At 39.5% G+C, this 26055-nt stretch overlaps 1 protein-coding gene across 4 annotated transcripts in view; it reads left to right on the plus strand.

The window, feature by feature from the left end:
• Nucleotides 1-25440, plus strand: part of RFX7 (regulatory factor X7) — a 168983-nt gene extending 143543 nt beyond the window's left edge. For 2 of the 4 annotated variants that reach the window (XM_022579565.3, XM_022579564.3), the window contains exon 10: nucleotides 1342-7487. In XM_022579565.3, coding sequence (XP_022435273.2) covers nucleotides 1342-4626 — 3285 coding nt within the window. In that variant the 3' untranslated portion in view covers nucleotides 4627-7487. Of the gene's footprint in view, nucleotides 1-1341; nucleotides 7488-8154; nucleotides 23689-24462 lie in introns of those variants that run through there. The other 2 variants (XR_016392100.1, XR_016392099.1) reach the window with 2 other exon arrangements.
• Nucleotides 25441-26055: the final 615 nt, after the last annotated feature.

Raw genomic sequence — 26055 nt, forward strand, 5'->3', positions numbered from 1 at the left:
TAAGAGATGAGTCATTTTCAGAGTTGTTTCATCTCTAGCCAAGCAAAGGTGACAAAATTGCAAACTTTTTTTGGTTTATATTTTTTTCCTTTTTAACATTCAGATGGAGCAAAATTGTAATATGTGTTGGTAATACATTAACATAGACTTGTCTCAATGGTGGGACCTTGGTGAAGTTTCTAAGCTACCCTGAGTCTCTTTCCTTATCAACAAGTAGAGGTTATGGTCTACTTGTCTGTCTCACACAACTGAGTTTATGATGAAGAGGCTTTTAAAATGAGAGTGCATGGGCTTCCCTAGTGGCGCCACGGTTAAGAATCCGCCTGCCAGTGCAGCGGACACGGGTTCAAGCCCTGGTCCGGGAAGATCCCACATGCCACAGAGCAACTAGGCCCGTGCACGGCAACTACTGAGCCTGTGCTCTAGAGCCCGTGAGCCACAACTGTTGAGCCCGCATGCCACAACTACTGAAGCCCGTGCTCCTAGAGCCCATGCTGAACAACAAGAGAAGCCACCGCAATGAGAAGCCCGTGCACAATGAGAAGCCCGTGCACCACAACGAAGAGTAGCCCCCACTCGCCGCAACTAGAGAAAAGCCCACACGCAGCAACAAAGAGCCAAAGCAGCCAAAAATAAATAAATAAATGTTTTTTTTTAATGTTTAAAAATAAATAAATAAAATGAGAGTGCATCATGCTAAAGCAAGATGGTATTTTATGTTGTTATTTATGATGTTATTACGGAAATATAGTATCTTGTGGTTTTTCCTGTTCTTTATCCTTATCATCGTCATCATCATGTTATTGAAACATGGAATACCTGGGAACCATACTCTTGCACTATTCATTGTAGAGCAAACTGGGGAAGGCAGTAGGTTTATCTGAGACCTTATCCACAGTGGTTTATTAGTAATGCCCAAGGTAGATCCATTTATAAGACAGTCTCCCCTGTGAGTGAGTCATCTTGCCACAGACTCCAGTTAGATACCTTTATAGTTGCATGTTTCTTCAAGATTTTATTTCTGCTCCGTATAACCTCCTTCAAATTCATTGTTTTAGCAAGTATTCATCACAAATGTGAAGTTTTTCATTGAAGTCTTAATACTCTTCTTGCATATCATTGTATTTGGTAACTGTATTATACTATGTTGCATTTATTATGGTATTTACTTGTCTGATCCTATCGAATCTGGTCTAAAAACTTGTCTAACATACGAACTGTCTTTTTTTTTCTTTTTAGCATTACATGTATTAAATGCCTTAATACTAATGAATATATGAATTGCTATTTATATTCTAGACTTGTTACATCTGATATTTTTGTTTTCCGCCTTTTTAACAGGTCCAACGGACCAGGCAACTGGTAACTTCACCAAGTCCAATGAGCTCTTCTGACGGCAAAGTTCTTCCTCTCAATGTACAGGTGGTCACTCAGCACATGCAGTCTGTGAAGCAGGCACCAAAGACTCCTCAGCACGTCCCAGCCAGTCCTGGGGGGGATCGCTCTGCCCGGCACCGCTACCCTCAGATCTTACCCAAACCAGCCAACACCAGTGCCCTCACCATCCGCTCTCCAACTACTGTCCTCTTTACTAGTAGTCCCATCAAAACCGCTGTTGTACCCACGTCACACGTGAGTTCTCTAAATGTGGTGAAAATGACAGCAATATCCCTCACACCGAGCAACAGTAGTGCCCCTCTGAAACATTCTGCCTCAGTAAACAGTGCTGCAGGAACAACGGAAGAATCAAGGACCATTCCACAGATCAAGAATGGTTCTGTTGTTTCACTTCAGTCTCCTGGATCCAGGACCAGCAGCACCGGGGGACCATCTGCTGTGGAAGTCAAAATGGAACCTGAGATGTCATCAGATGAGCATCCTGTACAGTGCCAAGAGAACTCTGATGGGGCTGACGTGCCCAAAACAATACCTAGTGCCCTCTCAGGGCAGAAAAGTAATACAGAGGGAGTAGTGCAAAAACCTTCAAATGAAGGTATTAATGAAATAAAAGCAACTAAGGTCTGTGACCAGAGGACCAAATGTAAAAATCGCTATAATGAAATTCTGCCAGGCACTTCAACAGGCAATAATCAAAGCACTATCACTCTCTCAGTTGCCACTCAGAACTTAACTTTCACCAGCACCAGCTCACCATCTAATGGTGACTCAATAAATAAAGACCCTAAATTATGCACTAAAAGTCCAAGAAAGCGGCTGTCTTCTGCATTGCAAGAGTCCCAGGTGCCTCCTGTAAAGAAACCAATTGTGGAACAGCTTTCTGCAGTTATCTCAGAAGGTCAGAAACCAGGCAGTGTTAAGAAGGACCAAAAGGTTCCACATTCAGGGAAAATGGAAAGTTCAGCAGCAGGTTCTCAGATTCCTAGCAAGGTATCAACAAATGTTAACTCGCACGTAGTGGCAAGTCAACCTCAGCAAATGAATTCCTCTGCTCTTGTTACCAGTGATTTAGCTTCAGAACAGCAAACCACACCATCATCATCTCCAGATATAAAAGTAAAGCTTGAAGGCAGTGTCTTTCTCTTGGACAGTGATTCAAAATCGCATGGCAGCTTTAATCCAAACGAATGGCAACAGGTCACTAAGGATTCTGAGTTTCTGTCTGCTGGCTGTGAACAACAGCAAGATATCAGTGTCATGACAGTTCCTGAGCACTCTGATATCAATGACTTAGAGAAGTCTGTTTGGGAATTAGAAGGAATGCCACAGGACACGTATTCCCAGCAACTACACAGCCAGATACAAGAATCTTCTTTGAGTCAAATGCAAGCACAGTCTTCAGATCAGTTACCTCTACAGTCCGAACTGAAGGAGTTCGAGCCTTCTGTTTCCCAAGCAAATGAAAGCTACTTTCCTTTCGATGAGGAGCTTACACAGGACAGTATTGTAGAGGAGCTGGTACTCATGGAGCAGCAGATGTCAATGAACAATTCCCATGCTTACGGTAACTGTTTGGGAATGACCCTTCAGAGTCAGTCTGTGACCCCAGGCGCTCCAGCGTCATCTCACGCCCCCAGCACCCACTTCTATCACCCCATCCGTAGCAATGGCACTCCGATCCCCACCCCCACCCCCACCCCCACCCCGACCCCCACCCCCACCCCCACCCCCACCCCCACATCTGAAGTGGTTGCTGGGTCTCAGAGCCTGTCACGGGAGAGCCCTTGCTCCAGGTTGGCCCAGACCACGCCCGTGGATAGTGCTTTAGGAAGTAGCCGACATACACCCATCGGTACTCCCCATTCTAACTGCAGCAGCAGTGTCCCTCCCAGCCCCGTGGAATGCAGGAATCCATTTGCATTTACCCCAATAAGCTCCAGTATGGCATATCATGACGCCAGCATTGTCTCAAGTAGTCCTGTGAAACCGATGCAGAGACCCATGGCCACACACCCTGACAAAACCAAGCTTGAATGGATGAATAATGGGTATAGTGGAGTTGGTAATTCATCCGTTTCTGGCCATGGCATTCTCCCAAGCTATCAGGAACTAGTGGAAGACCGTTTCAGGAAACCTCATGCTTTTGCTGTGCCTGGACAGTCCTACCAGTCTCAATCCAGACATCATGACACTCATTTTGGTCGTCTGACTCCTGTCTCTCCTGTGCAGCATCAAGGTGCCACTGTAAGTAACACCAACAAACAGGAGGGCTTTGCGGTCCCTGCCCCTCTTGATAATAAAGGAACTAACTCTTCGGCCAGCAGCAACTTCCGGTGCCGAAGCGTGAGCCCTGCTGTTCATCGCCAACGTAATCTTAGTGGAAGCACCCTCTACCCGGTATCTAATATCCCCCGATCTAATGTGACCCCCTTTGGAAGTCCAGTAACCCCTGAAGTTCATGTTTTCACAAATGTTCACACGGATGCATGTGCCAACAACATAGCTCAAAGAAGTCAGTCGGTTCCATTGACAGTCATGATGCAAACAGCCTTCCCAAATGCTCTTCAGAAGCAAACAAACAGTAAAAAAATAACCAATGTTTTGTTGAGTAAACTTGATTCTGACAATGATGATGCAGTGAGAGGTTTGGGCATGAACAACCTGCCCTCCAATTATACAGCCCGGATGAATCTCACTCAGATTTTGGAAACTTCCACTGTCTTTCCTAGTGCCAATCCGCAGAATATGATCGATTCCAGCACTTCTATTTATGAATTCCAAGCACCATCTTACCTCACCAAAAGTAATAGCACCGATCAGATCAGTTTTTCTCCTGGCGATAATCAAGCACAATCAGAAATTGGAGAGCAACAATTAGATTTCAGTAGCACTGTTAAAGACCTGTTGAGTGGAGACAGCTTGCAAACCAACCAGCAGCTGGTAGGTCAGGTAGCATCTGATCTCACTAATCCTGCATCTGATTTTTCTAGCGACATCAGGTTGTCTTCTGAGCTCTCAGGCAGCATCAATGATTTGAACGCTTTAGATCCCAATCTACTGTTTGATCCAGGTCGTCAGCAGGGACAAGATGATGAAGCTACACTGGAAGAATTAAAGAATGACCCATTATTTCAACAAATTTGCAGTGAATCCATGAGCTCTATGACTTCATCAGGTTTTGAATGGATAGAAAGCAAGGACCACCCTACTGTTGAAATGTTGGGTTAAATTGTATTTTATAATATGTAGCACACTGTATCGAAAGACATATGTATTGTATTTGTCTTAATGGAAGTGCCTCCCGCAGCAGAAACACTTACTATTAATTGTGACATTTTAAGAGTTTGCTGCAGAAGCGGTTTCTTCTTCAGTAGGAAATGGTTAGACTCGCCTCAGCTCTTAACAAGTTTCTGAAGAGAGTAGGCTGTAGAAAAACAAATACTAGGTTTTCAATTTTATAACGTTCCCCATTTAATCACATCGTTTGCTAGTAAGCAAAAGAATAACCAGCTTTTACGAGAGCAGTCTAGATCTTTATTTTGTATAAGTTTATTTTAATTCATTGGTTGATCTGCACAGATTTTAGAGGAAACCGTTGATTTTAGGTATAGGATATTTTTTGTTGTTGGCATTATCATTTAGATATGAAATCATAGTTAAGGTGAACTGTAGACAAGAAGGTCTTCCTTGAAACAGGGATAATATTCAGGTTATTATAAATATTTAGGCTTGAAGCATAGAGCTACTGTAGAATGAAAAAAAAATCTCTGTAGGACTTTCTGGGACTTCAGTACCATTTGCACCTGCAACGAAGGGCTTAAATAGGAGAAGATAATGGAAAATTAAATATTAATGTAAGGAAAGCAAAAGCTGCGCTAAAATATTTAAAAGGAAAAACTAGTAGCCATTTATATTTGTGACCTTGCATTAGTCTTCTTTTAAAATGTTGATTTTAACATGGAGCTTACACAGAGACATGCCCACACATGCACACACACACAAACAAAACAAGTACGTAATTCCAAACATTGTAATTTAATAGAATAAATAAAAGCATGTTAGAAGAATATTTTATGTTTTATTATTTGGTAATTGAGATAGGGGAATTTAGAAGGAAACTGAAAGCATTTTCTTAGTTTCATCACAGTATGTCTGCATGCACATATTAAAACTCTATTTAAGATTTAGTTTGAAGGGTTTTAATTATAAGTCCTCGATTTAGTGACTGACTCCTTCACTGCTCCTGAATATAGAAATGCAATTTGATCATGGGAATCCCTTTGAAAGACAAATAAGCAGGAGAGAACATAAAAAACTAAACAAAACATTTCACCACCTGAGGTCTGAAGTCACAAATCTTTGTATCTCTGATAAAATAAAGGGGATATCAATAGTACTTGAAGAAGAGGAGCATTTTATAACATGCTTAATTTTTATTTATTGTGATAACCACAATTGCAAAAGAAGCACTCAGGATTTGTTTTAAAATGTTTCTCTCTGTGGCTCCCATTTTGTTTTGTGAATAATTATTTATGAATTTCATGCTGACACAAATCTTCTCATTAGTCAACAGCTCCATTTAAGTGAGCTTCAAGATCAGTTTCAAATAGACTTAAAAATTGCCGTTACGTTTTTATAGCTAACATTAAACCATTGCTATGCTACCTTGAGCCTAGCTAAGCTTTCCTTTACCTTAATTAGTAAGCCAATCAGAAGACTACAATCCATGAATATTTAACAAATGTGATGAAGGGTTTAATTTAATAAGATTTCATTGTTCAATAAATTTGCAAAGTAGGGTATTAACATTTTGATAAATAAATGGTGCTAGGTTTGGCTCAGAGGTTTATATATTGATATGTCCTAGTTATTGGCATTTGTGTGTGTTTGCTGTTATCTTGATTTAATGATCTGTTAGATTTTCTTTCTTGATGCTAGTTATTTCTTCACTGTACATTGAGACACAGCACTACTGCACACCAAAGTATGCAATACCCAAAGGAAACTGTGTGATTTCTTTTAACAAATGATGGGAGCCTTTCTACATGAGATACTCTGAAAAGGAGATTTTGAGGCCATTCTAATCCCTTGTTTACATTATTAACTTCCTACTAATACAAAAATAATGGAAATCTTTTTTGATAAAAATATAAAGACTGGAGGATTTTTAACCCCCTGTACAGTATTGCAGCAAACACTTTAAATTTGGTTGAATTCGTCCAGCAAACTTTCTGGGGTTCGTATATTGCACTAAATTTGTTGAACCTGTGGTAGGCACATCTCTTAGGATAAATGCAACCAATACAGTCCACAGATTAAACTTTTTAAATGTGTTTCATTATGAAAAGACAAAATGTCATCAAAGTGACAGATAAAATTGTCTTATGTAGCAATGTGCATTAATCTCAATGAGATATTTCTATTATTCTCTTACATGAGAATATTACAGCAGGAAAAGTTAAGTTTAGTTTGCTTCACCATGTTAATACATGATCACAAAATGTGCATGAGTGTTATTGACTTATCTTGTACAGTACTAGGTATTCCTGTAACCACTTTTTTTTTTTTTCTTGGCTGTACTGAAACTGGTTCATTGTTAACCAGACAAGCATAGTTATTCACAAGTTATTTGCTTTTTTATGTTTACTAATTCTGCTTAGTTATTGTTGAATATGTTCTTTTCTCAAATTATTTTCATTGTTTTGATGTTTTAAACATTTTGCATACTGTTTATCATGATAAGACTTCATGAAGTAAATAATTTTGCATATAATTGCAATAAGCACTGACTTTTGAACTGAAAAGAAGGAAAGTGTTTTTTTGTGCAGTGCATCAGAGGTTCATATAACAGTCTTGTACTATAATGTGTTTTACTACACCATAAATGACAAAAACAAGCCCTGTTTCATGTTTTCATTTAGTGCAAAAATTCAAGATTTCCCCAGTGTTTTGTTGTCTGTTGTACCTGCTGAAACTACAGTAGTTGAATATTGCAGTAGCATTTCAGTTCTCTTTTTTTATTGAAAGTGCTCAAAAATTGTTTTTTAAATGTTTTCAAAAACAATTAAAAACATTTTATATTAAACTGACTGAATCTTAAGGTGATTTATGGGATCCGTTTTATGTAGACAGCATATGCCATTGTGTAAGCAGACCTGAAGCATTTCTTCCTTTGATCTCATGAAAGTTGAGAAAATGGGAAAAAATCAGCATCAGGAGGAACAGTGCTGCTAATCTATTCTCTGCTATTAATCCAGAGGGCTACACAGATCTTATTTTGTTCATCAGAACTCTGCTACTCACTTAGAGTTTATTACCAATGAATGATACATGGCATAGAGCTTTATGTTGTCCAAAAAGAAAAAAAAGGTCTTTCCTTTCGTTCACTGACATATACTGTTTGCTTTCAAATGTTAGTCTGTGTAGTACCTAGATATGGGTATTTGGGGAACTTTGAATAGAAAAATAACAGAAAATTTTAAAGCACAGCTATGTCCAAAAGCATTATAGGCATTTTGGTGAAGAACAGGCAAGCAGAACAGGAACCAATGGATATAATGGGTATAATGAACCAGTAAGAAATTCTGGAGGAAAAAGTGTTATGTAGTACCTGAGGTGCTTTTGGCTGCAAGTAAGAGAAAACCTAACACTGACTTCAGCCATAAGGACATTTATTTTTAGCTTAATAAGAATTTTGGTGATAGGAGGTGCTCAGGTTCATTCAGTGACTCAGTGTTTTTTTCTGTGTTCCATCAGCTTCAGCGTTGCTGTTCTGTGTCTATTGCCTCATGGTCACAAGATGACTACCACAGCTCCAAATATGGTATCTTCATACATCCCAAACAAGGTGGTAAGGGCAGCTCTCAGCCTTTTATCAGAGAGAAAAATATCTTTCCCATACTCTCCCATTACTCCCTCCCACTCCACCCCCTACTTAATCTTGTTAGAAAAAAGAAGGTCAAGGCCCACCATAAAACTAACTAGTTTAGATTCTTGATTCATCTTTTATAGCTAGGGGAGGGGCCCATTTCCAGGAGCATGTGATCATCCACCGAAAATGAGTTCCATAACCTAGAGAAGATACCAGGGACTTAAGATATTGTGCCCACCTTTGAGAGAGGCTCATAGTCTTGTGAAGAACTGATTGCATGTTCTTTGATAAGTGCGAATTAGAAGTATATATGGCATGCTATCTAGAAGAAAAAAGGTGAGAGTTCACACTCTGAGGATCCATGAACTGGGCAAAAGAGGTCGTTAGTAAGGGCTACATTTAGAAGTAGCCTGTAAACTGTTAACTTGTGTCTTGCCTCCCTCTCTTGAGTTGAAAATCAGATATTATGGAATATCGTAAGTGTAAATTGCCTCAGTACCTATTACTGTCATAGAAGACCGAGATTTTGATTCTGTTGAGTCTGTAGAGATTTATTTTGATATACATTGCTATCAATGAATTTTTAAATAATTAGAATTACAAATTTGTGAATGGGATCATTTGTCAATAGCATATGATCTGGAATTTTTTAAAAATATGTATATGACTAGTCCTGGAGCTATAAGTTTAGAAGGGGAAAAACAAAAAGGCAACAACTTTCAAGATAGGTTTTATTTCTAAGAACTACTTAATTTCAGAGAGAAGGGAAAATAGTTTTGTAAGTGAAATGTATCATGAGAATGGTATTACTACCATATATAGAATATTTCCTTGCACTAAACCTTGTATTAAATACTTCACATATATTCTGATTTTCTCATTGTAACAATTATGAAAGAATATCATCTTTCAAGTGAGAAAATTTTAGCTCAGATATTAACTGGTAGGAGTAACAGCTAATAATAGGAAGAGCTGCAATTAACTTGGTTCCAAAGCCAAGTTCTCAACTATTATGCTGTACTTGAAGATACTTGTTCAAATTACCTACAGTAGTAGTTTGATTTGGTGGCTTCTTTGAAATTTTCATTCTGGGTTAAAATTTAAAATTAAATTTGATTTTCGTGGGAATTTTGTTTCTGTTTAACCTCTGATCCTTATATTTCTTATACTTCCTTTGCATTTTTGTTGCTTTTGGATTTTGCCTGTATTTTGTAACTTTCCTCTAAATTATTTGCGTTCCTTTCCCCTTCTCTCCCCCCTTGGAAATACATGCCCTAATGTATTGGAAATCAAGGGAGAAGTAAGATTTAAATAGAAAATTTTGTTTTACGCACAGATTTTCAAGCACGTCTTACAGGTATACCTAATCATATCTATTTTAAAACCACTTCTTAAATTTCATCAGGAAATAAAAACTAGGCAAAAAATGTTTTTGTTGAACAAATGATAAAGTGCCTAAAATATGTCAGTGTCTGTGCCAGGAGTAGGAGAAGACATCTGCCATTTTTAAATTTTACAATATGATGAGGAAGATGCACAGTGAACAGGATTGCAGGATGCCGTGATGTCACTGTAGCAGAGACTGCTGTTTGCCACTAACACATTCTCCTAGCCATCTGCACAAAAGACATTTACCAGCTTCCCTTGTAGCTAAGTGGAGCTGCTTACCAAGTACTCAGCCAAAAAGAATCAAAAGGTTTGCGTGTTTCTTCGAAGTGTTCCTGCACTCCTTCTTCTCAGCTGGCTAGAATGTAGATATGATGACTAGAACTCCAGTAGCTCCCTTGGACTTTGCGGTAAGGCCACAGAGGATGATGGAGTAACAAGATAGAAAGAGCCCGAAGCCCTGATGACTGTGAGGGAAGCTGCCCTACTAGTCCTGACTGTTGCCTCTGGATGTGTTTTATGTGAGGCAGAAGTTTCTTTCTGGTTGAAGTCATTCTGAGTTTTCTGTTACTCAATGCAAATGCAAATTCTAACCAATGTAGCCACTAGAAGGTTTTAAGCAGGAGTGGGGAATGTTAGATTAGCATGGGGATCACTAAACCATCATGGGTTCCCCTGCAGAATGACAAACTTGCATCTCCTTTTTGTTGAAATTGGTAAATCAGGAGAGACTCTTGGAAAGAATATCCTGATTTTAGCACAGATTTGAATAGCGTTTCATGACTGTCCAATATAAAGAATAAATTTAGGTGGATTCTAAGCTACTTAAACAACAAAAGAAAATTGATTGAATTGAAAGGAAATATGGCTTTCTGGTCATTGGTGTCAGACCTAGGCTTAAATCTCAGCTCTGCCAATTGTAACCATAACTCTACCAAGTTATATGAGTACTAGTAATGATATCCATCTGGAGAGCATTTCCTAGTGGTGTGCCACGTGATCCTGGCCTGTTCGTTATTTTTGCCAACATCTTGAATGAAGACAAAAGTTTTACTGTGGCAAGTACCATGGAACAGCTTGCTCAATTTCTGTTCCAGCCTCTTCCTCTTATGCAGACCCTGGGAAGTCCAAAACTACATTTTCTAGACTTCCTCACAGCTTGGGTTCTGGATATGAATTGCATGCTGTCTATTCAATGCATTCTTGCAAGATTTGGAGGATGAAAATGAAACAGAAGTTATCCTCCTACCCATTTTTGGTGATTTTCTTGAAAGCAAGCTCATAGCAGCAGCAATGTTCTAGAGTCCATTCTTGAGATTCTTCGGTATCTAGGGTCCACGTCCCAGTGCCAAGTCAGCAGTTCCGTGAATATCAAGATACAGTCGAGTGGTGGCAGTGATGGTAACAGCAGCAGTATGAGCAACTTCCTGGTCTGGCTTCCTGATCCGTGGAGTGGTCTCAGGTATGAACTTGTCCCCCAAATGATCAACTCTACCGTGTTGTTCTGGTTGTCATTTCTGGAGGCACAGTCTAAAGCTTGTTCTTCCGTGTTATGTAGAAGTACCAAATTCCCTGCGTTAAGTATTTTTTTGCTTAAAATACCTAGAATAAACATTTCCTACACATAACTCTGACTCATACGCCTACAAGGTAGGAGTCATGAACATTGGAGATCCAGACCTGGTTCTGTCATTCTTTCCCCCTCCTTGCACTTTATGAAGAATAATGACCTCTGTTCTGGTTACATCCCAGAATCTTTTGTGAAGTTCAGTGAGAAATGACAATATTTTGTAAACCCTAAATATAAACTATTATGATTGTTATAAATGCCTACATAAAAGAACAGACATTCACCTAGGAGTGGGAAAAATTCTTGTCCTTTTTAGCACTAAAATGCACTGTTTTACTTGAACACACACACATATCACATCTGTCAGGAGGTAAAGTAAGAATTATATTCAGACAAAGGACTGAACTTTGAATTAGGTTATGTGTCCATAAGAAATCACCATTAACAAAATTTAATTTAAACCCAGTTATTGTCACCTGAGCATGTTTGTTTAACTGACACCTTCATAGATTATTTAAATCATGATACCATGTATTTAGATTTCACATGTTTGAAGGACACAGAGTTTAAATTTCCTACGCAAATTCACCCCTAGTCAATATAATCTCTCTACTTAGTCTTTCATAATTTTACCACACCCTCACAACAGTTCTGAAATGGCTGTCTCAAAAGTACTGGTGATTTCATAATTAGTAAATCCTGCGACACTGTTCCTTTGGTTTCTATGGCTTTATTTTCTGGTTCACTTCCTACCTCAGACCCCTCATTGCCCATCTCTCTCATAGATCGGCTTCCTCTGCCTATTATTTAGATATAGAAATCCTTCAACATCCTATCATTGTCTTTTCTCATTCTGCTTTCTCTCCCTAGTCATTTCGAACACTCCTACAGCTCCTCCAGATGGCTTCCAGCCTCTCCCTGACTTCCAGTCTTAAAATCTAAGCACCCAGAATTGAAATTCACTCTCTTTTCCCCAACCCTCTCCTCTTCCTATTATTTGTTAACATTACCGTCATTGCAGTCACGCAGTTGAAAGCTCATGTGCCCTTTCCTTCATCCTCTCCTCAACATCAAATTAGTTTCCAAGTTCTATACCTTTGATGTCCCTATCTCCTTGTTCTTCTTTTCCCTCCTGATCCTGCCCTGGTACATGGATTCATTTCTCACTTGAAATATTGATACTTAATTATCTCTCACTTTTCTAATCATCTCTGTACTATGTCACCTTTGAAATCCGTAACTCAAAAGCCTTTGATATTCAGAAATCAGTATTCTTCATATATATAAACAATAACCAGCTAGAAGATACAATGCAAGAGAAGACCCTTTTTATGCTAGCAAGAAAAAAGATAAAATATCCAGCCATGAACCTAATGGGAAACGTGCAAAAGTTATATAAGGAAAATTTTTAAAACACTTTTACTGAAAGACACAAGGTAGACTAGAGCAAATGGAATGAGAAAACCATGTTCTTAGATGGGAAGACACAACATCACTAAGATAATTGATGAATTTAACATGATCCCAACAAAAATGTCAATCTTTTTTTCTAGACAAGTTGAATGTATTCTTAGAATATAAATAATTATAACCCCCCGCCAAAACAAAATCTTTAAAAAAAAAAGCAATGTCTGAGGGGTTGACCCTACTAGGTATTAAACATAGAGTCATATTCCTAAATCCCTATAAGTAAAGTCAAACAACAAATGACAAAGTAGGAAGAGATATTTCTAACACATACCACATACAAAGGAGTAATGGCTCCAATATGGAAAGAACTCCTAAAAACGGGGGAAGAAGGAACACCAACAACCCCATAGAAAAGTGGACAAAAGATGTGAACAGACAGCTCACAGAAAGAAGTGGTGATCCTTAAACATTAAAAAAAAATTCTCAACCTGATTCATACTAAGAGAAATACAAATTAAAACTATGCCAAGTTGGCCCTCCTTACCTATCAGGTTAGCCAAAAAAATAAAATAAAAATCTATGCTTGATGCCATCCTCTTTTAGAAACATTGGGGGAGCACAGACATTTAATATTGTTTCCTTGCACATTTCGTAAAGAATCTACTAGAGAACAGACTTCAAATGTCCAAACGGCTAGAGAGATGTCAACCTAAGGACCGGTGGTGAGCATTAAATACCTATTTACCTGTAAAACAAAGATGACATGAGGGTTAGAGAGGAAAGAGCATACTGTGTATTGGCTATATGCTCTGAAAATGTATATAAAATCAAACTAAAGAAAATGGAGAGAGTATATGCAAACAATTTTTAAACTGTTTCAGTAATACTGGTGATGGTAGAATGGGTGATTTTGCTGAGACTGTACTGGGTATAATGCAAGACCATGCAAACTGTAATTGTGTGATCTTCTAATTCTATCATTCTCTGGCCTCTGAGAACCTGGATTCTCAGAAGAAAGGTGATACCGATGTAAAACAGAAGATGTTAAGTAAAAACATTACAGTCCTGACTTTGCATTGGAAGTATCAGTGTGAACTCATGGAATATCTTGCCATACGATAGCAAGGAAACTATCAAATACTACTGAGGTCATGTCAGAAGGACATAAGACCCAACTTGAAGAAGCTGCCACTGGCCAGAGATGGAAAAATTAAACTCCATAGGGGTAATAACTTCAGGGGATTGACACACTTAAAATGTTTTAATCCATGAGTTTTAATGATCCTAAAAAATCAATTGGTCACCTTTTGAGGGTGATAGGCAACCAACTTATTAGTTTTAAAACTGGGTAAAGGGAAAGAATCAAATATTTATCCTGCCTTTCCTATGTGAGCTATACTACTGGATAATCAAATAATAGATGAGGGGGAGCTACTCTATATAGAAATGTTCTAGCTAATAAAGGAGTGATAAAATTGGAATATCATCATTTTGCAATCCCTAATGAATTGAATGGATCTAGACAATGGGCATTGACAGCTACTAATATCACAAAGAGAGAAATAAACAGACATCATGTGCCCCAATATAGAAGAGTACAGTTCACAATTAAGTAGCCTTGCCTCCAAAAATTAAACTGAAATCTAATCAAGTCTCTGTACCCAATTACCAATTTACAGGAAGTACACAGATCATGAAACACTGCATCATGGCGATACAATCAGTAGAATCCAGAGTCTGGGAAACTCTACAGGCCAAACAGTTGAGTTTCTTTAACAAATAACTTACAAGGAAAAAAAAGAAAAAGCAATGGAAGGAGAACCTGTAGATTAAAAGAGACTTTTTAAAACGTTATATTAAAGTTCATAGTAAATAAAAAACAGAAGAATGTTAACTATAGTGTTTAGAGTTGCACACTTGGGTGATAAAATATAAAGAGAAGCAAGGAAATGATTATCGTAAAAATGAGAATAAGTGGAAATACGGATGGCTTCTGGGGTAGCTGCCAAAGTTCTGTTTCCTCACCTAGGTGGTGGTTACAAAGGTGTTTGCTTACAATAATTTATTAAGGTATTCTTTATTTTATGTGGCTTTCTGTATCTGTTATGTTTTACATTTTTAAACGTTATTTTTTTAAGTAGTATGTTGAAAATTGACCAATTATAAGGAAATTTGCCTTTCCTATATCAACTGTATTTAGGATAACCAAATTGCCAACTTGACACAGGGAAAATTTTTCTCTAGTAAAAAATTCCAAATAATAAGTGTGGAAGGAGTGATAAAATTAGAAAGTCACCACTTTGCAACCCCTACCCCTAATGAAATAGGAGCTTCAGGCAAATTTCATTACCAGATGAAACCAGTAGGTAGTAGATGAATAGGAAATTTTATAATGGACGACCCAGGCTGTCACCACCTGAACCCACTTACCAGTCTTTGCATTACTATTAATAAATGTGGGCAAGCAAGATATTAGGATATTTCTATTCATAAATACAGGAGATAAGGGAACAAGTTAAATAACACCCCCAGGAAAGCAACCAGACCAATACAGAATCAGGAGCGTTCTAAGGGATGACTTGCATGGGTATCTCAACAAGACAACAACATAAAGAAAAAAGGTGGGGTGAGTAGGGCTGCTGTGGATTAAAATAAACTGAAGAGCTATAAAAACCACATTCCATGTGTGGACCTTGTTTAGAACATGATTTAAACAAGCCAGCTAACCAAAGACATTTTTTAGATAATCAGGGAGATTTTACTTTATTTTGTTTTTCAATTTTTATTTTATTTTGAAGTATAGTTGATTAATAATGTTGTGTTAGTTTCAGGTGTACAGCAGAGTGATTCACTTATACATATACATGTATCCATTCTCTTTCAAATTCTTTTCCCATTTAGGTTATTACAGAATATTGAGCAGAGTTCCCTGTGCTATACAGTAGGTCCTTGTTGGTTATCTATTTTAAATATAGCAGTGGAAATTTTAATATGGACTGGGGATTAGTCAATCCCAAAGAATCATTAGGTGTGATGATGGCATTTTGTTTGTAAGAAAATGTCCATACTTTTTAGAGACGCATGCTAAAATACATAGAATTGAAAACACAGGATGTCCAGGATTTGCTTTGAAATACTTTGGCAAAAGACAGAGCGGAGGATAGAGGAAGAATGATAAAATCTTGACACAGGCATACCTCAGAAATATTGCAGGTTTGGTTTCAGACCACTGCAATCAAGTGAATATTGCAATAAAGCGAGTCACATGAATTTTTTGGTCTGCCAGTGCATGTAAAAGTTATGTTTAGACTATACTGTAGTCTATTAAGTGTGCAATAGCATTATTTCTAAAAAAAAAAAACAATGTACAGGGGCTTCCCTGGTGGCGCAGTGGTTGAGAGTCCGCCTGCCGATGCAGGGGACATGGGTTTGTGCCCTGGTCCGGGAAGATCCCACATGCCGCGAAGCGGCTGGGTCCGTGAGCCATGGCTGCTGAGCCTGCGCGTCCGGAGCCTGTGCTCCGCAGCAGGAGAGGCCACAACAGTGAGAGGCCCGCGTACCGCAAAAAACAAAACAAAACAAAACAAAAACAAACAAACAAACAAAAAACAATGTACATACCTTAATTTAGAAATAATGCTGTTGGGAAAATGGCACTGATAGACTTGCTCAACTCAGGCTTGCTACAAACCTCCAATTTGTAAAAAACACATTATCTGCAAAGTGCAATAAACCAAAGCACAATACAATGAGGTATGCCTATAATTGTTTAGTCTGGGTATGGGGCTTATAGAGATTCACTGTTTTGTTTTGTTTTACTTCTGTACATGTTTGACCATTTTTTCATTTACAAAGGTTTTCATGATTCTCCCTTCTATTAAATAAGAGATTTGAAATATGGAACTCAGAATCCAGGCTTTTTAGATGATATTCATGGCATTGCACAATCAGCTCCTTCAAGTCACATGAGCTGAAAAAGAGGGCAGGCATAGATTCCCAAGGGAAAACCATGGTGCTGTTTCTAGAAGAAGGAGAATCAAAGCCAGGCAAAAATCATAATAGATGCCCACCATTGTTCCCACACAACTTTTTGAGCTTCATCTTACAAAACGCATGTAGCCAAACAGGACCACGTGCTGTGTCCTGAGTAGAGTGCATTCCTCTGCCTGTTAGTCTTGCTCAGGCTGTCCTCTGTACTTTTTTTTTCTTTAACTGAGGTCATACTTTCCTTCAAAATCCACCGCAACTGCCATCTTAGGGGTAGCCTTTGCCTTACAAGCCTATAAAATAAGAAGACTCCTGTGGCACTGGATTCGGCCTCTGTGATAGTATTCTGCCTTGTATGGGCAAACGTGCATATCCATAGCCCCCACTAAATTGGAGGCTCCCTGAAGGCTCCTTTCATTGTATACCTCAAACAATGGAGCCCAATGAGCTGTCTATAGCAAGGGCACAATCCTTGTTTGCCTAATTGAATTAACACCAGGGATTTTCAGATTGAGTTTCTCAACAAGGCATGAAGTATTAATAAGCTAAGAACTTGTCATCTTTCATAATAGCAAATAAATGGAACCTTTATTATCCAATATCTCTTGCCTGTTTAAAGACATTGGATATCGTTTTAGCTGAAGTACTAGATATTAGATCCAAATTGTCTATAGCCAAGATGCCTGCTTTGAGGTCTGTAGGGGTAGACTGAGAAGTGTTTGTATTTTGAAATATGTTAATTTTTTGCCAACCACAGCAGATGGTCACCCTTACTGCTTGTAACAGACATTTAACTGATTTGACAATAGCCTTATGGTCTTTCTGGTAGGACTCCAAATATTTGCATTAAACAGATCTTTGATTAAACTACTGTTTTATCATGAGTCTGTAAATGGTAACATCCTCAAATCTAACTGAATTCCAATAAGAATATAACATTTTTATATTTTTATTTTTGTGATTGGAGTCTACTGTTGTCTATGTGAAATTATGCTATGCAAATGTATATTTTTTTTAATTTAATAAGCCCTTTTTGAAAGGAAGTCTTGACATAGGCTTGTGTTTGCATTTGCAAATCAGAACTGCTTCTCTCTCTTGTCCAGGTGATGTGGTCCTACATATGGAAGGTGGGCTTCACCTATGGGAAGGGAGCAGGAGACACATTCATTGAGCACTGTGGCAGGTACCTTCATTTAACTTATTCCAAAAAGCCAAGGTCAATGTGGGCCTTTGAACATAATCACAAAATGAGGAACTAGTTCCTCCCACTTGTCCATGATCTACTACCCACCTACAGGAACTACACACCAAATATTCCTGGATCTTTAGATCCTGATATCTCAGAGAAGTTAGATCACTCCCTCCTTGTTCAAATGGGAAAACGGGGTTTGGAAAGGTGAGAAAAGTGATGACTCAAGACCAATACTCAGGCCACCTGGCCCCTGGCCTCCAGTATAAATTCAGGGCCTCCCTGAGAACGAGAAGCTGCCTGAAGTTAACCCACACTTGCGGTTCACTGTTACTTGCAGCTGAGAGCACCCTAAACTGTTATGCTTCTCTTACCCCAGGTCTCTTCCCTCCACACACCTCTATTTCTGTGTTTTGGCCTTTCTTCCACCATTTTTATAATCAGACAGCATTAAATGTAGGGGTGTGTGTGTGAATTTTGAGTGAGGACAAATCCCCCAGCAAAGAGACTTCCATTAAAACAAATTCATACTTGTTGCCTTATCTCTATTCCAGAGGCAGAGATGCCCAGCAGAATGGTCTTCCTGAATGGATTTGCCTAGTTATAATAAATCTGGGGATCTCTAGGAGTGGGAGAGCTCACTGCTCTGCCTGGAAACCAGTCACCTGGTCTTCTGCCCCAAGAACCACATCATCGATTCCATTGCTCACTCATGAATAAGCTTTGTGCTGAGTGATTTTGGCCCCATGGCCCTGATCCCTTAAATGAATGCCCAGGATATGACAGCCCCCAAACACATTACTCTTCTTCTAGTTCTGGATGGAAAATATTATATAATGCTTAAGGCTGGACTTGTTCCTAAGCCCTTGAAATCTTCAGGCTCTTTGATACCAGGGACAAAACCGTATTTCTTCTATATTTCCCCAAATTATGACTTGTAAGGAAGATATATAATAATTAAAAGTCCTTATTAATTGAATTCTGCCAACAGACTAGCAACTCCCCAGACTGATAACAAAGCCAGGCAAAGCAGTTGTCAGTTTGAGGATGGCATCTGTGGAGGCAAACTCTTGCTCTCCCTGGCTTCTTCTTGATCCAGGCAGAGAACATAAAAATTTCTTGCATCAGATACCTGATTGAGCCCCAGATCAAGGCAAAATGCCAATGCTTACGTGAGCTCTGCACTTCCCATCTCCTACCTTGGGCTATAATTAGCAGACAGGGAAATCAGGAGGTATGAGAGCATGTCTTCAAAATTGAATGGAAATCAATGGGGAAATGACTTGCTTTACCGAAATCTGTTCCACATGCAAAGTTCCAGGAATATTTTAAAATAAGGTCTATTACAGGTTAAATGCAACATCTAAATAACCTTCAGATTATCTAGCCAATGACGTTTCTAGATGATCTTTAAAATGCCTCCCATCATATCTCTTTCTAAAAGATGTAGGAGAAGTAGGAATATTAATAAATTAGTTCATACTTATGAATATTTCTCACAGTCTTTCCAATGCTCTTCAGTCCCTTAATAATCTACATGTAATTTTAAAACTTTTTATTATGGAAATTTCAAACAAATATGTAAGTTAAGAGAACAGTATAATGAACCTTCATGTACCCTTAACCCAACTTAAATAAGTATCAATTCACAGTCAATTTTCTCTGTACTGCAATCTATTTTCCCCATGTTCTCCAGATTATCTTGAAACAAATCTCAAGTATATCATTTATTTTAAATATTTCAGCAAGCTATAACCATTGTTCAGTCCAGTTCTCAAAAAGGCTTTTACTGAATCATACAGTTTCTACAAAAATAAACATATTTACTTATAAATTTCTTTACACTGATTTAGTTAGTTCATCCATTTGTCCATCCATTTGTTCATTCATCACACGTCAGAAACATTTATTGGGAATTCCCTTGCGGTCCACTGGTTAGGCTCCATGGTTCTACTGCAGGGGGCACGGGTTCAATCCCAGGTCAGGGAACTAAGATCCTGCATGCCGCAGAGCCAGAAAAAAAAAGAAAAAAAGAAAAAGGTTATTAAATACTTAGTATGTACTGGACCTACTTGGAATTCTGGGAATACAGCTATGAACAAAGTAGACAAGAACCCCTGATATTATATTTTGGTAGGGAGAGGAAAATAGTAAACAAATTAGAAAATTCATAAACAAGTTTATTTCAAATGTCAAGAAAGAAAGGAACAAGGTAATGTGATAGTAACTCGGCCTGGTGGAAGGAGGGGAGGTGTGACATTTCAGCTGATACCTGAAGAATATAAAAGAACAGCAATTTGAAGACTGGGTATAGAGTGAACCGGGCAGAGAAAATCAAAAAGACTGAGGCAAGGAAGAGATTTCTGTGTCAGGGAACAGCAAGGAACACAGTGTAAATTCAGCATAATAAACAAGGGAGAAACTGGTCAGACATACAGCTGGAGAGTGTGGTAGACAGTGACCCCCAACAAATCATCCCTTCCAATATTCGTGTCCTTCGTATCCTGCATGCCACACAGCCAGAAAACAAAAAGAAAAAGTTTATTAAGTACTTAGTATGTACTGGAGCTACTTGGAATTCTGGGAATACAGCTATGAACAAAGTAGACAAGAACCCCTGATATTATATTTTGGTAGGGAGAGGAAAATAGTAAACAAATTGGAAAATTCATAAGCAAGTTTACTTGATTGTGTGCTTTGCTTTGGCCAGTGGGACATTAGCAAGCATGGTAGAAGGAGACTGGATTAGCACTTGCACACTAGAGCTTGTCCTCTTGGAACGCTGTCTCTGGAAGCTAGCCACCATGCTGAAAAGTGACTTGAGCTAGACTAGTGAGTGATGAGGGGCCACATGGAGACACCCTCTGGAGGATGAGAGTTCACCTTGGACAGTGCAGTGCCACCGAGCTCCTAAAAGAACGTGGTCACGTTACTGCAGTCAACCCACAAAATCATGAGAAACAATAAATCACTGTTTTCAGTCATTATTTTGGGGGGTGGTTAATTACATGGCAATAGAAAACTGAAACAGAAAGTAGTACCTGGAAGTGGGGTGCTGCTGTAACGGAAACCTAAATCAGGTGATTTTGAGATTGAGCCATGGAGGAAGGCTGGAAGAGTGGCAAAGGCAGTGAGCAAATGGAACGTTGGAAAGATGGTCATCTGTGTTGTAAAGCTGGGGAACAACTGGTAAAGCTGATGACTGCGGTAATATGTAAGATAGAAAACGTACTTAATGAACTTGTGGATCTGTCCAAAGGAAACTTCCAAGTAGAATGCCAAAGGGGCTAATCTGCTTCTTTTAGCTGCCTGTCATAAAATATGGGAAGGAAGGATGAACGAGAATTTCAGTTTTCAAGCAGAAAAAATAATAAATGGCCTCAGCATGCTGCCAGCAAAACGTGATCTTAGTCAAGATCAAGTTGAGGGTGTGGCTGTAAGACCTATTTTAAGCCTCAGAGCCCAAAATGCAGAGGGTCCGTTCCCAAGAGATGTGTGGATTGGTGTGTGACTCTTGTCTAATGGAGTAGATTATAATTTACCATACAGAACATCCACAGCATTTTAAAAGGAACTGTACACACTTAAAGGAACAAAGACAGTTGAAAATGAAAAGAGGCCTCTGGGCTCCCACCTTTCCATGAGCAAGAAGCAGACTGAGAAATCAGCCTCAAAGATGAACCATTTCTCATGGAAAATGAAAAAGGTCTCAGAGGACAGAGCCAACAGCTAAGAACAATGGATTGAGGAAAAAGTGAACATATTAGAAAATTCATAAACAAGATCATTTCAAATGGCAAGAAAAAAAAAAAAAGAACAAGGTGATGTGATGGTAATTTGGCGGGGTGTGGTGGAGGAGGGAGCAGAAGCAGGCCCCAATCAAGCAATAGTCCCTCCCTCCAGACCTAGGGAAACTGGCAACATGTGTACAGCTGGCTTTTAGAACTGCTAAGGACCCGTGCATTCTACGTGCCTTTAATGTCCTCCCCCTGAGAACGGGAGCATCTGCTGCTATCTTATCCCTCTCTCACCACTGCATGTGGGGTTGGGGGAGGGGGGTTGGTGATGGTGGCAGATAACTTGAATTTTTAGTTCACAGGTTTCCAGACTGAGAAAAGCCACACCCAAGCAACCTCATCCACATCCAGACCTGATCCAAATGATGAAATTCTGGGCACTGAGCAGCTGCCATACTGGGTGAGACTTTGGGAGGTAGTGGAAGAGATGAATGTGTTTTGCATAAGGGAGAAATGCCAGTAATTTATGGCCAGAGGATGGATTGTGATAGATTATAAAGATGGCCACAAAGGGCTTCCCTGGTGGTGCAGTGGTTAAGAATCCGCCTGCCAACGCAGGGGACACGGGTTCGAGCCCTGGTCCGGGAAGATCCTATATGCTGTGGAGCAACTAAGCCCGTGAGCCACAACTACTGAGCCTGCGCTCTAGAGCCCGCAAGCCACAACTACTGAGCCAACGCACCACAACTACTGAAGCCCGTGCACCTAGAGCCTGTGCTCCGCAACAAGAGAAGCCACCACAATGAGAAGCCCACGCACCGCAATGAAGAGTAGACCCCGCTCGACCCATCTAAAGAAAGCCCGTGCACAGCAACGAAGACCCAATGCAGCCAAAAATAAATTAAATAAAATAAATTAAAAAATAAAAAGTAAAAAGATGGCCACAAAATCTTTTGTGTCCTTGCATAGAGACCAGAAGTCTATTTCTCCTCCCCTTGAGTCTGGGCTGGCTTCATGACCTGTTTTGACAAATAGAAGCAGCAGAAGTGATACTGTGTCAGGTCTTAAAAGACTGTGCAGCTTCCACATTTGCCCTCTTGGAGCCCCAAGCCACATGGAAAGAGGTTCAGCCACCCAGATGGAGAGCTGAAAGGTGCCTGGCTAAAAGAAAACTGTTTCTCTGCTCGTAGCACTTCTGACCCCAGTGTGTAGATTTTCCACACCAAGCAATTCTCCAATTCTCTGTGCACACCAAGTGGTGTCCCACAATTTAATTCAATTCAGACATTATTAATCTAGAGTTAGCACACAGGTTAAGGGATCAGTCCCACTATGCAAATAGTGGGTCCCCAGGTTACCCACACTTCTGTCCAACTTCTGTCCAACTTCTGGCTACGAATCAGGAGTTCCCACGACCCTCCCCTCAGGTTTGATAATTTGCTATAATGGCTCAGAACTCAGGGAAACACTCTGCTTACTATTATTGGCTTATTATAAAGGATACTGTAAAGGGTACAGAGGAACAGCCAAAGGAAGAGGTACATGGGGTGGGGTCTGGAAGAATCCTGAGCACAGGAGCTTCTGTCCCGTGATTTGGGGTGTGCATCCTCCCGGCACATAGTTCACAAAACTAGAAGCTCTCTGAACAATCTATAGTTTAGTCATTTTAGGAAGGTCCCATTTTGTAGGTATGATTGATTAAATCACTGGCCATTGATCATTAACTCAGTCTCCAGCTTCTCTCCCCTCCATGGAGGCTGGGGGTGGGACTGAAAGTTCTAATCCTCTAGTCACTTGGTTGGTTCCTCTGGTGACCAGCGTGTATCCTGGGGCTTTTGGCCACCATTCATCTTATTAACATAAACTCAAGCATGGTTGAAAGAGTTTTATTATGATTAACAAAGACCCTTCTCTCACCACATCACTCAGGAAATCACAAAAATTTTAAGAGCTCTGTGACAGGAACTGGGACGAAGACCAAAGATAGATGTCTTATTTTACCACAGTGTCACATTGGCCAAGCCCTTGATGTTCCAGCTGTCACAGTTAGACACCAGACTTGTGGGAAAACCTGTCTTGAATTCCCAACCGCAGGCAAAGAGCTGTCCTGCTAAGTCCAGCGAACCCAAATTGCACAACTGTGAGTAAATGCACAGGGGTTGTTTTAAACCACTAAGTTTTGGGATAGCTAGTTACAAAGCAATAGATGAATGCAACAGAAATATAGTGATGGACTAATGATAGCTCAAGTTCTTTGGGGTTCACCCTTCAAAAGGTGGAGGTTTTGCCTGGGCTCACTCATAGGGCTGCATTCAGCTGGAGGGTTAGCTGGGCTGGAAGGTCCAAGACAACCTCACTCACAGGGCTGGCCATTGGTTCTTCTCCATATGTCCTCTCATCTTTAGTAGGCTAGACCAGTTTCCTTACATGGTGGTCTTAGGGCAGCATTCCCAGAAGGAAAAACCAGGAGCTGCAAGGCTCCCTGAAGGTGAGTCTCTACGGACTTATACAGTGTCACTTCCACCACATTCAAAGCAAGTCAAACAGTTAGCCCAGATTCATTCAAGAGATGGGAGAGAACCAAGTAGTTTCTTTTCTCACCTTATCGATGAGAAGAGCTGCAAAGTATTGTGGCCAAGTTTTTCAATTTACCATCATGTCGCAAAAATTTCAGTGAAATGCCAGATATTTGTGCTTAGGAACAGAACTGGAATGACTGTACACATAATAACATATATGACATTTTAAAATTAATCTAAGAAAGCATTATATCATCATTTTTACTTTAGCCCTATTGTCAAAACCACCTTAACTTTCTTTTTTTCTTTATTTTTTAGAAAGCCAATTTTAAAAGATACCAAATACTGAAATAGGGTCTCCGAACTGTTTTATGAATTACCAAACATTTCCTCAGGTCTTGAGATCATCCTGCATGGACCCCATCGCTGGTGAGCGTTTTTCTGCCCCTGAAATCCTTTTAAGCCTGGGGAAAAGAGAGTAAGGAGGAAGTGGAATGTGAAAGCAGCAATCAGCTGGAAATTCTGTCAGGTAAGACCTTTAGATCATTGGGTAGGTCCCTATCTATCAGAAATCGTGCTCTAAAAACTTCTGTAAAAACCTACATTTCAAAATGTTAAGCTTAACTTTTCTGGACTTGTCCTTGAGTGATTAATAGTTAGAAACGTACTGAGAACCAGCTCTTATAGAGCATCCTTTCGTTCACAAATTCCACAAATATGGGTTTGCTAAACTAGAAGAATTAGAGAATATCTGCATTTAGTCCAAGATATTTATGTCATGGTTCATAAAACAATGGTGGCACTTATCTAAGCCTGATAAAGGAAACTTACCCATTTACAGGAATCTTTATGATTGTTTGTAGCATCTTTTATAATCTAGAGAAATATCTTGCACACAGTGTTTTGATCAAAAATGCTATAAGAGGGCTTCCCTGGTGGCACAGTGGTTAAGAATCTGCCTGCCAGCTCAATGTCAAAAACACAAACAACCCAATCCAAAAATGGGCAGAAGACCTAAATAGACATTTCTCCAAAGAAGATATACAGATTGCCAACAAACACATGAAAGAAGGCTCAACATCACTAATCATTAGAGAAATGCAAATCAAAACTACAATGAGGTATCACCTCACACCAGTCAGAATGGCCATCATCAAAAAATCTACAAACAATAAATGCTGGAGAGGATGTGGAGAAAAGGGAACCCTCTTGCACTGTTGGTGGGAATGTAAATTGATACAGCCATTATGGAGAGCAGTATGGAGGTTCCTTAAAAAACTACAAATAGAACTACCATATGACCCAGCAATCCCACTACTGGGCATATACCCTGAGAAAACCATAATTCAAAAAGAGTCACGTACCACAATGTTCATTGCAGCACTCTTTGCAATAGCCAGGACGTGGAAGCAACCTAAGTGTCCATCAACAGATGAATGGATAAAGAAGATGTGGCACATATATACAATGGAATATTACTCAGCCATAAAAAGAAACGAAATTGAGTTATTTGTAGTGAGGTGGATGGACCTAGAGTCTGTCATACAGAGTGAAGTAAGTCAGAAAAACAAATACCGTATGCTAACACATATATACAGAATTTTAAAAAAATGGTTCTGAAGAACCTAGGGGTAGGACAGGAATAAAGACGCATAAGTAGAGAATGGACTTGAGGACATCGGGAGGGGGAAGGGTAAGCTGGGATGAAGTGAGAGAGTGGCATGGACATATATACGCTGCCAAATGTGAAATAGATAGCTAGTGGGAAGGAGCTGCATAGCACAGGGAGATCAGCTAGGTGCTTTGTGACCACCTAGAGGGGTGGGATAGGGAGGGTGGGAGGGAGATGCAAGAGGGAGGAGATATGGGGATATATGTATATGTATAGCTGATTCACTTTGTTATAAAGCAGAAACTAACACACCAGTGTAAAGCAATTACACTCCAATAAAGATGTTAAAAAAAAAAGAATCCACCTGCCAATGCAG

This window comes from Delphinapterus leucas, chromosome 2 (assembly GCF_059928025.1).
Source record: "Delphinapterus leucas isolate spDelLeu-1000000601 "Yukka" chromosome 2, BTC_Dleu_Yukka2, whole genome shotgun sequence".
In the NCBI taxonomy this organism is placed as follows: domain Eukaryota; kingdom Metazoa; phylum Chordata; class Mammalia; order Artiodactyla; family Monodontidae; genus Delphinapterus; species Delphinapterus leucas.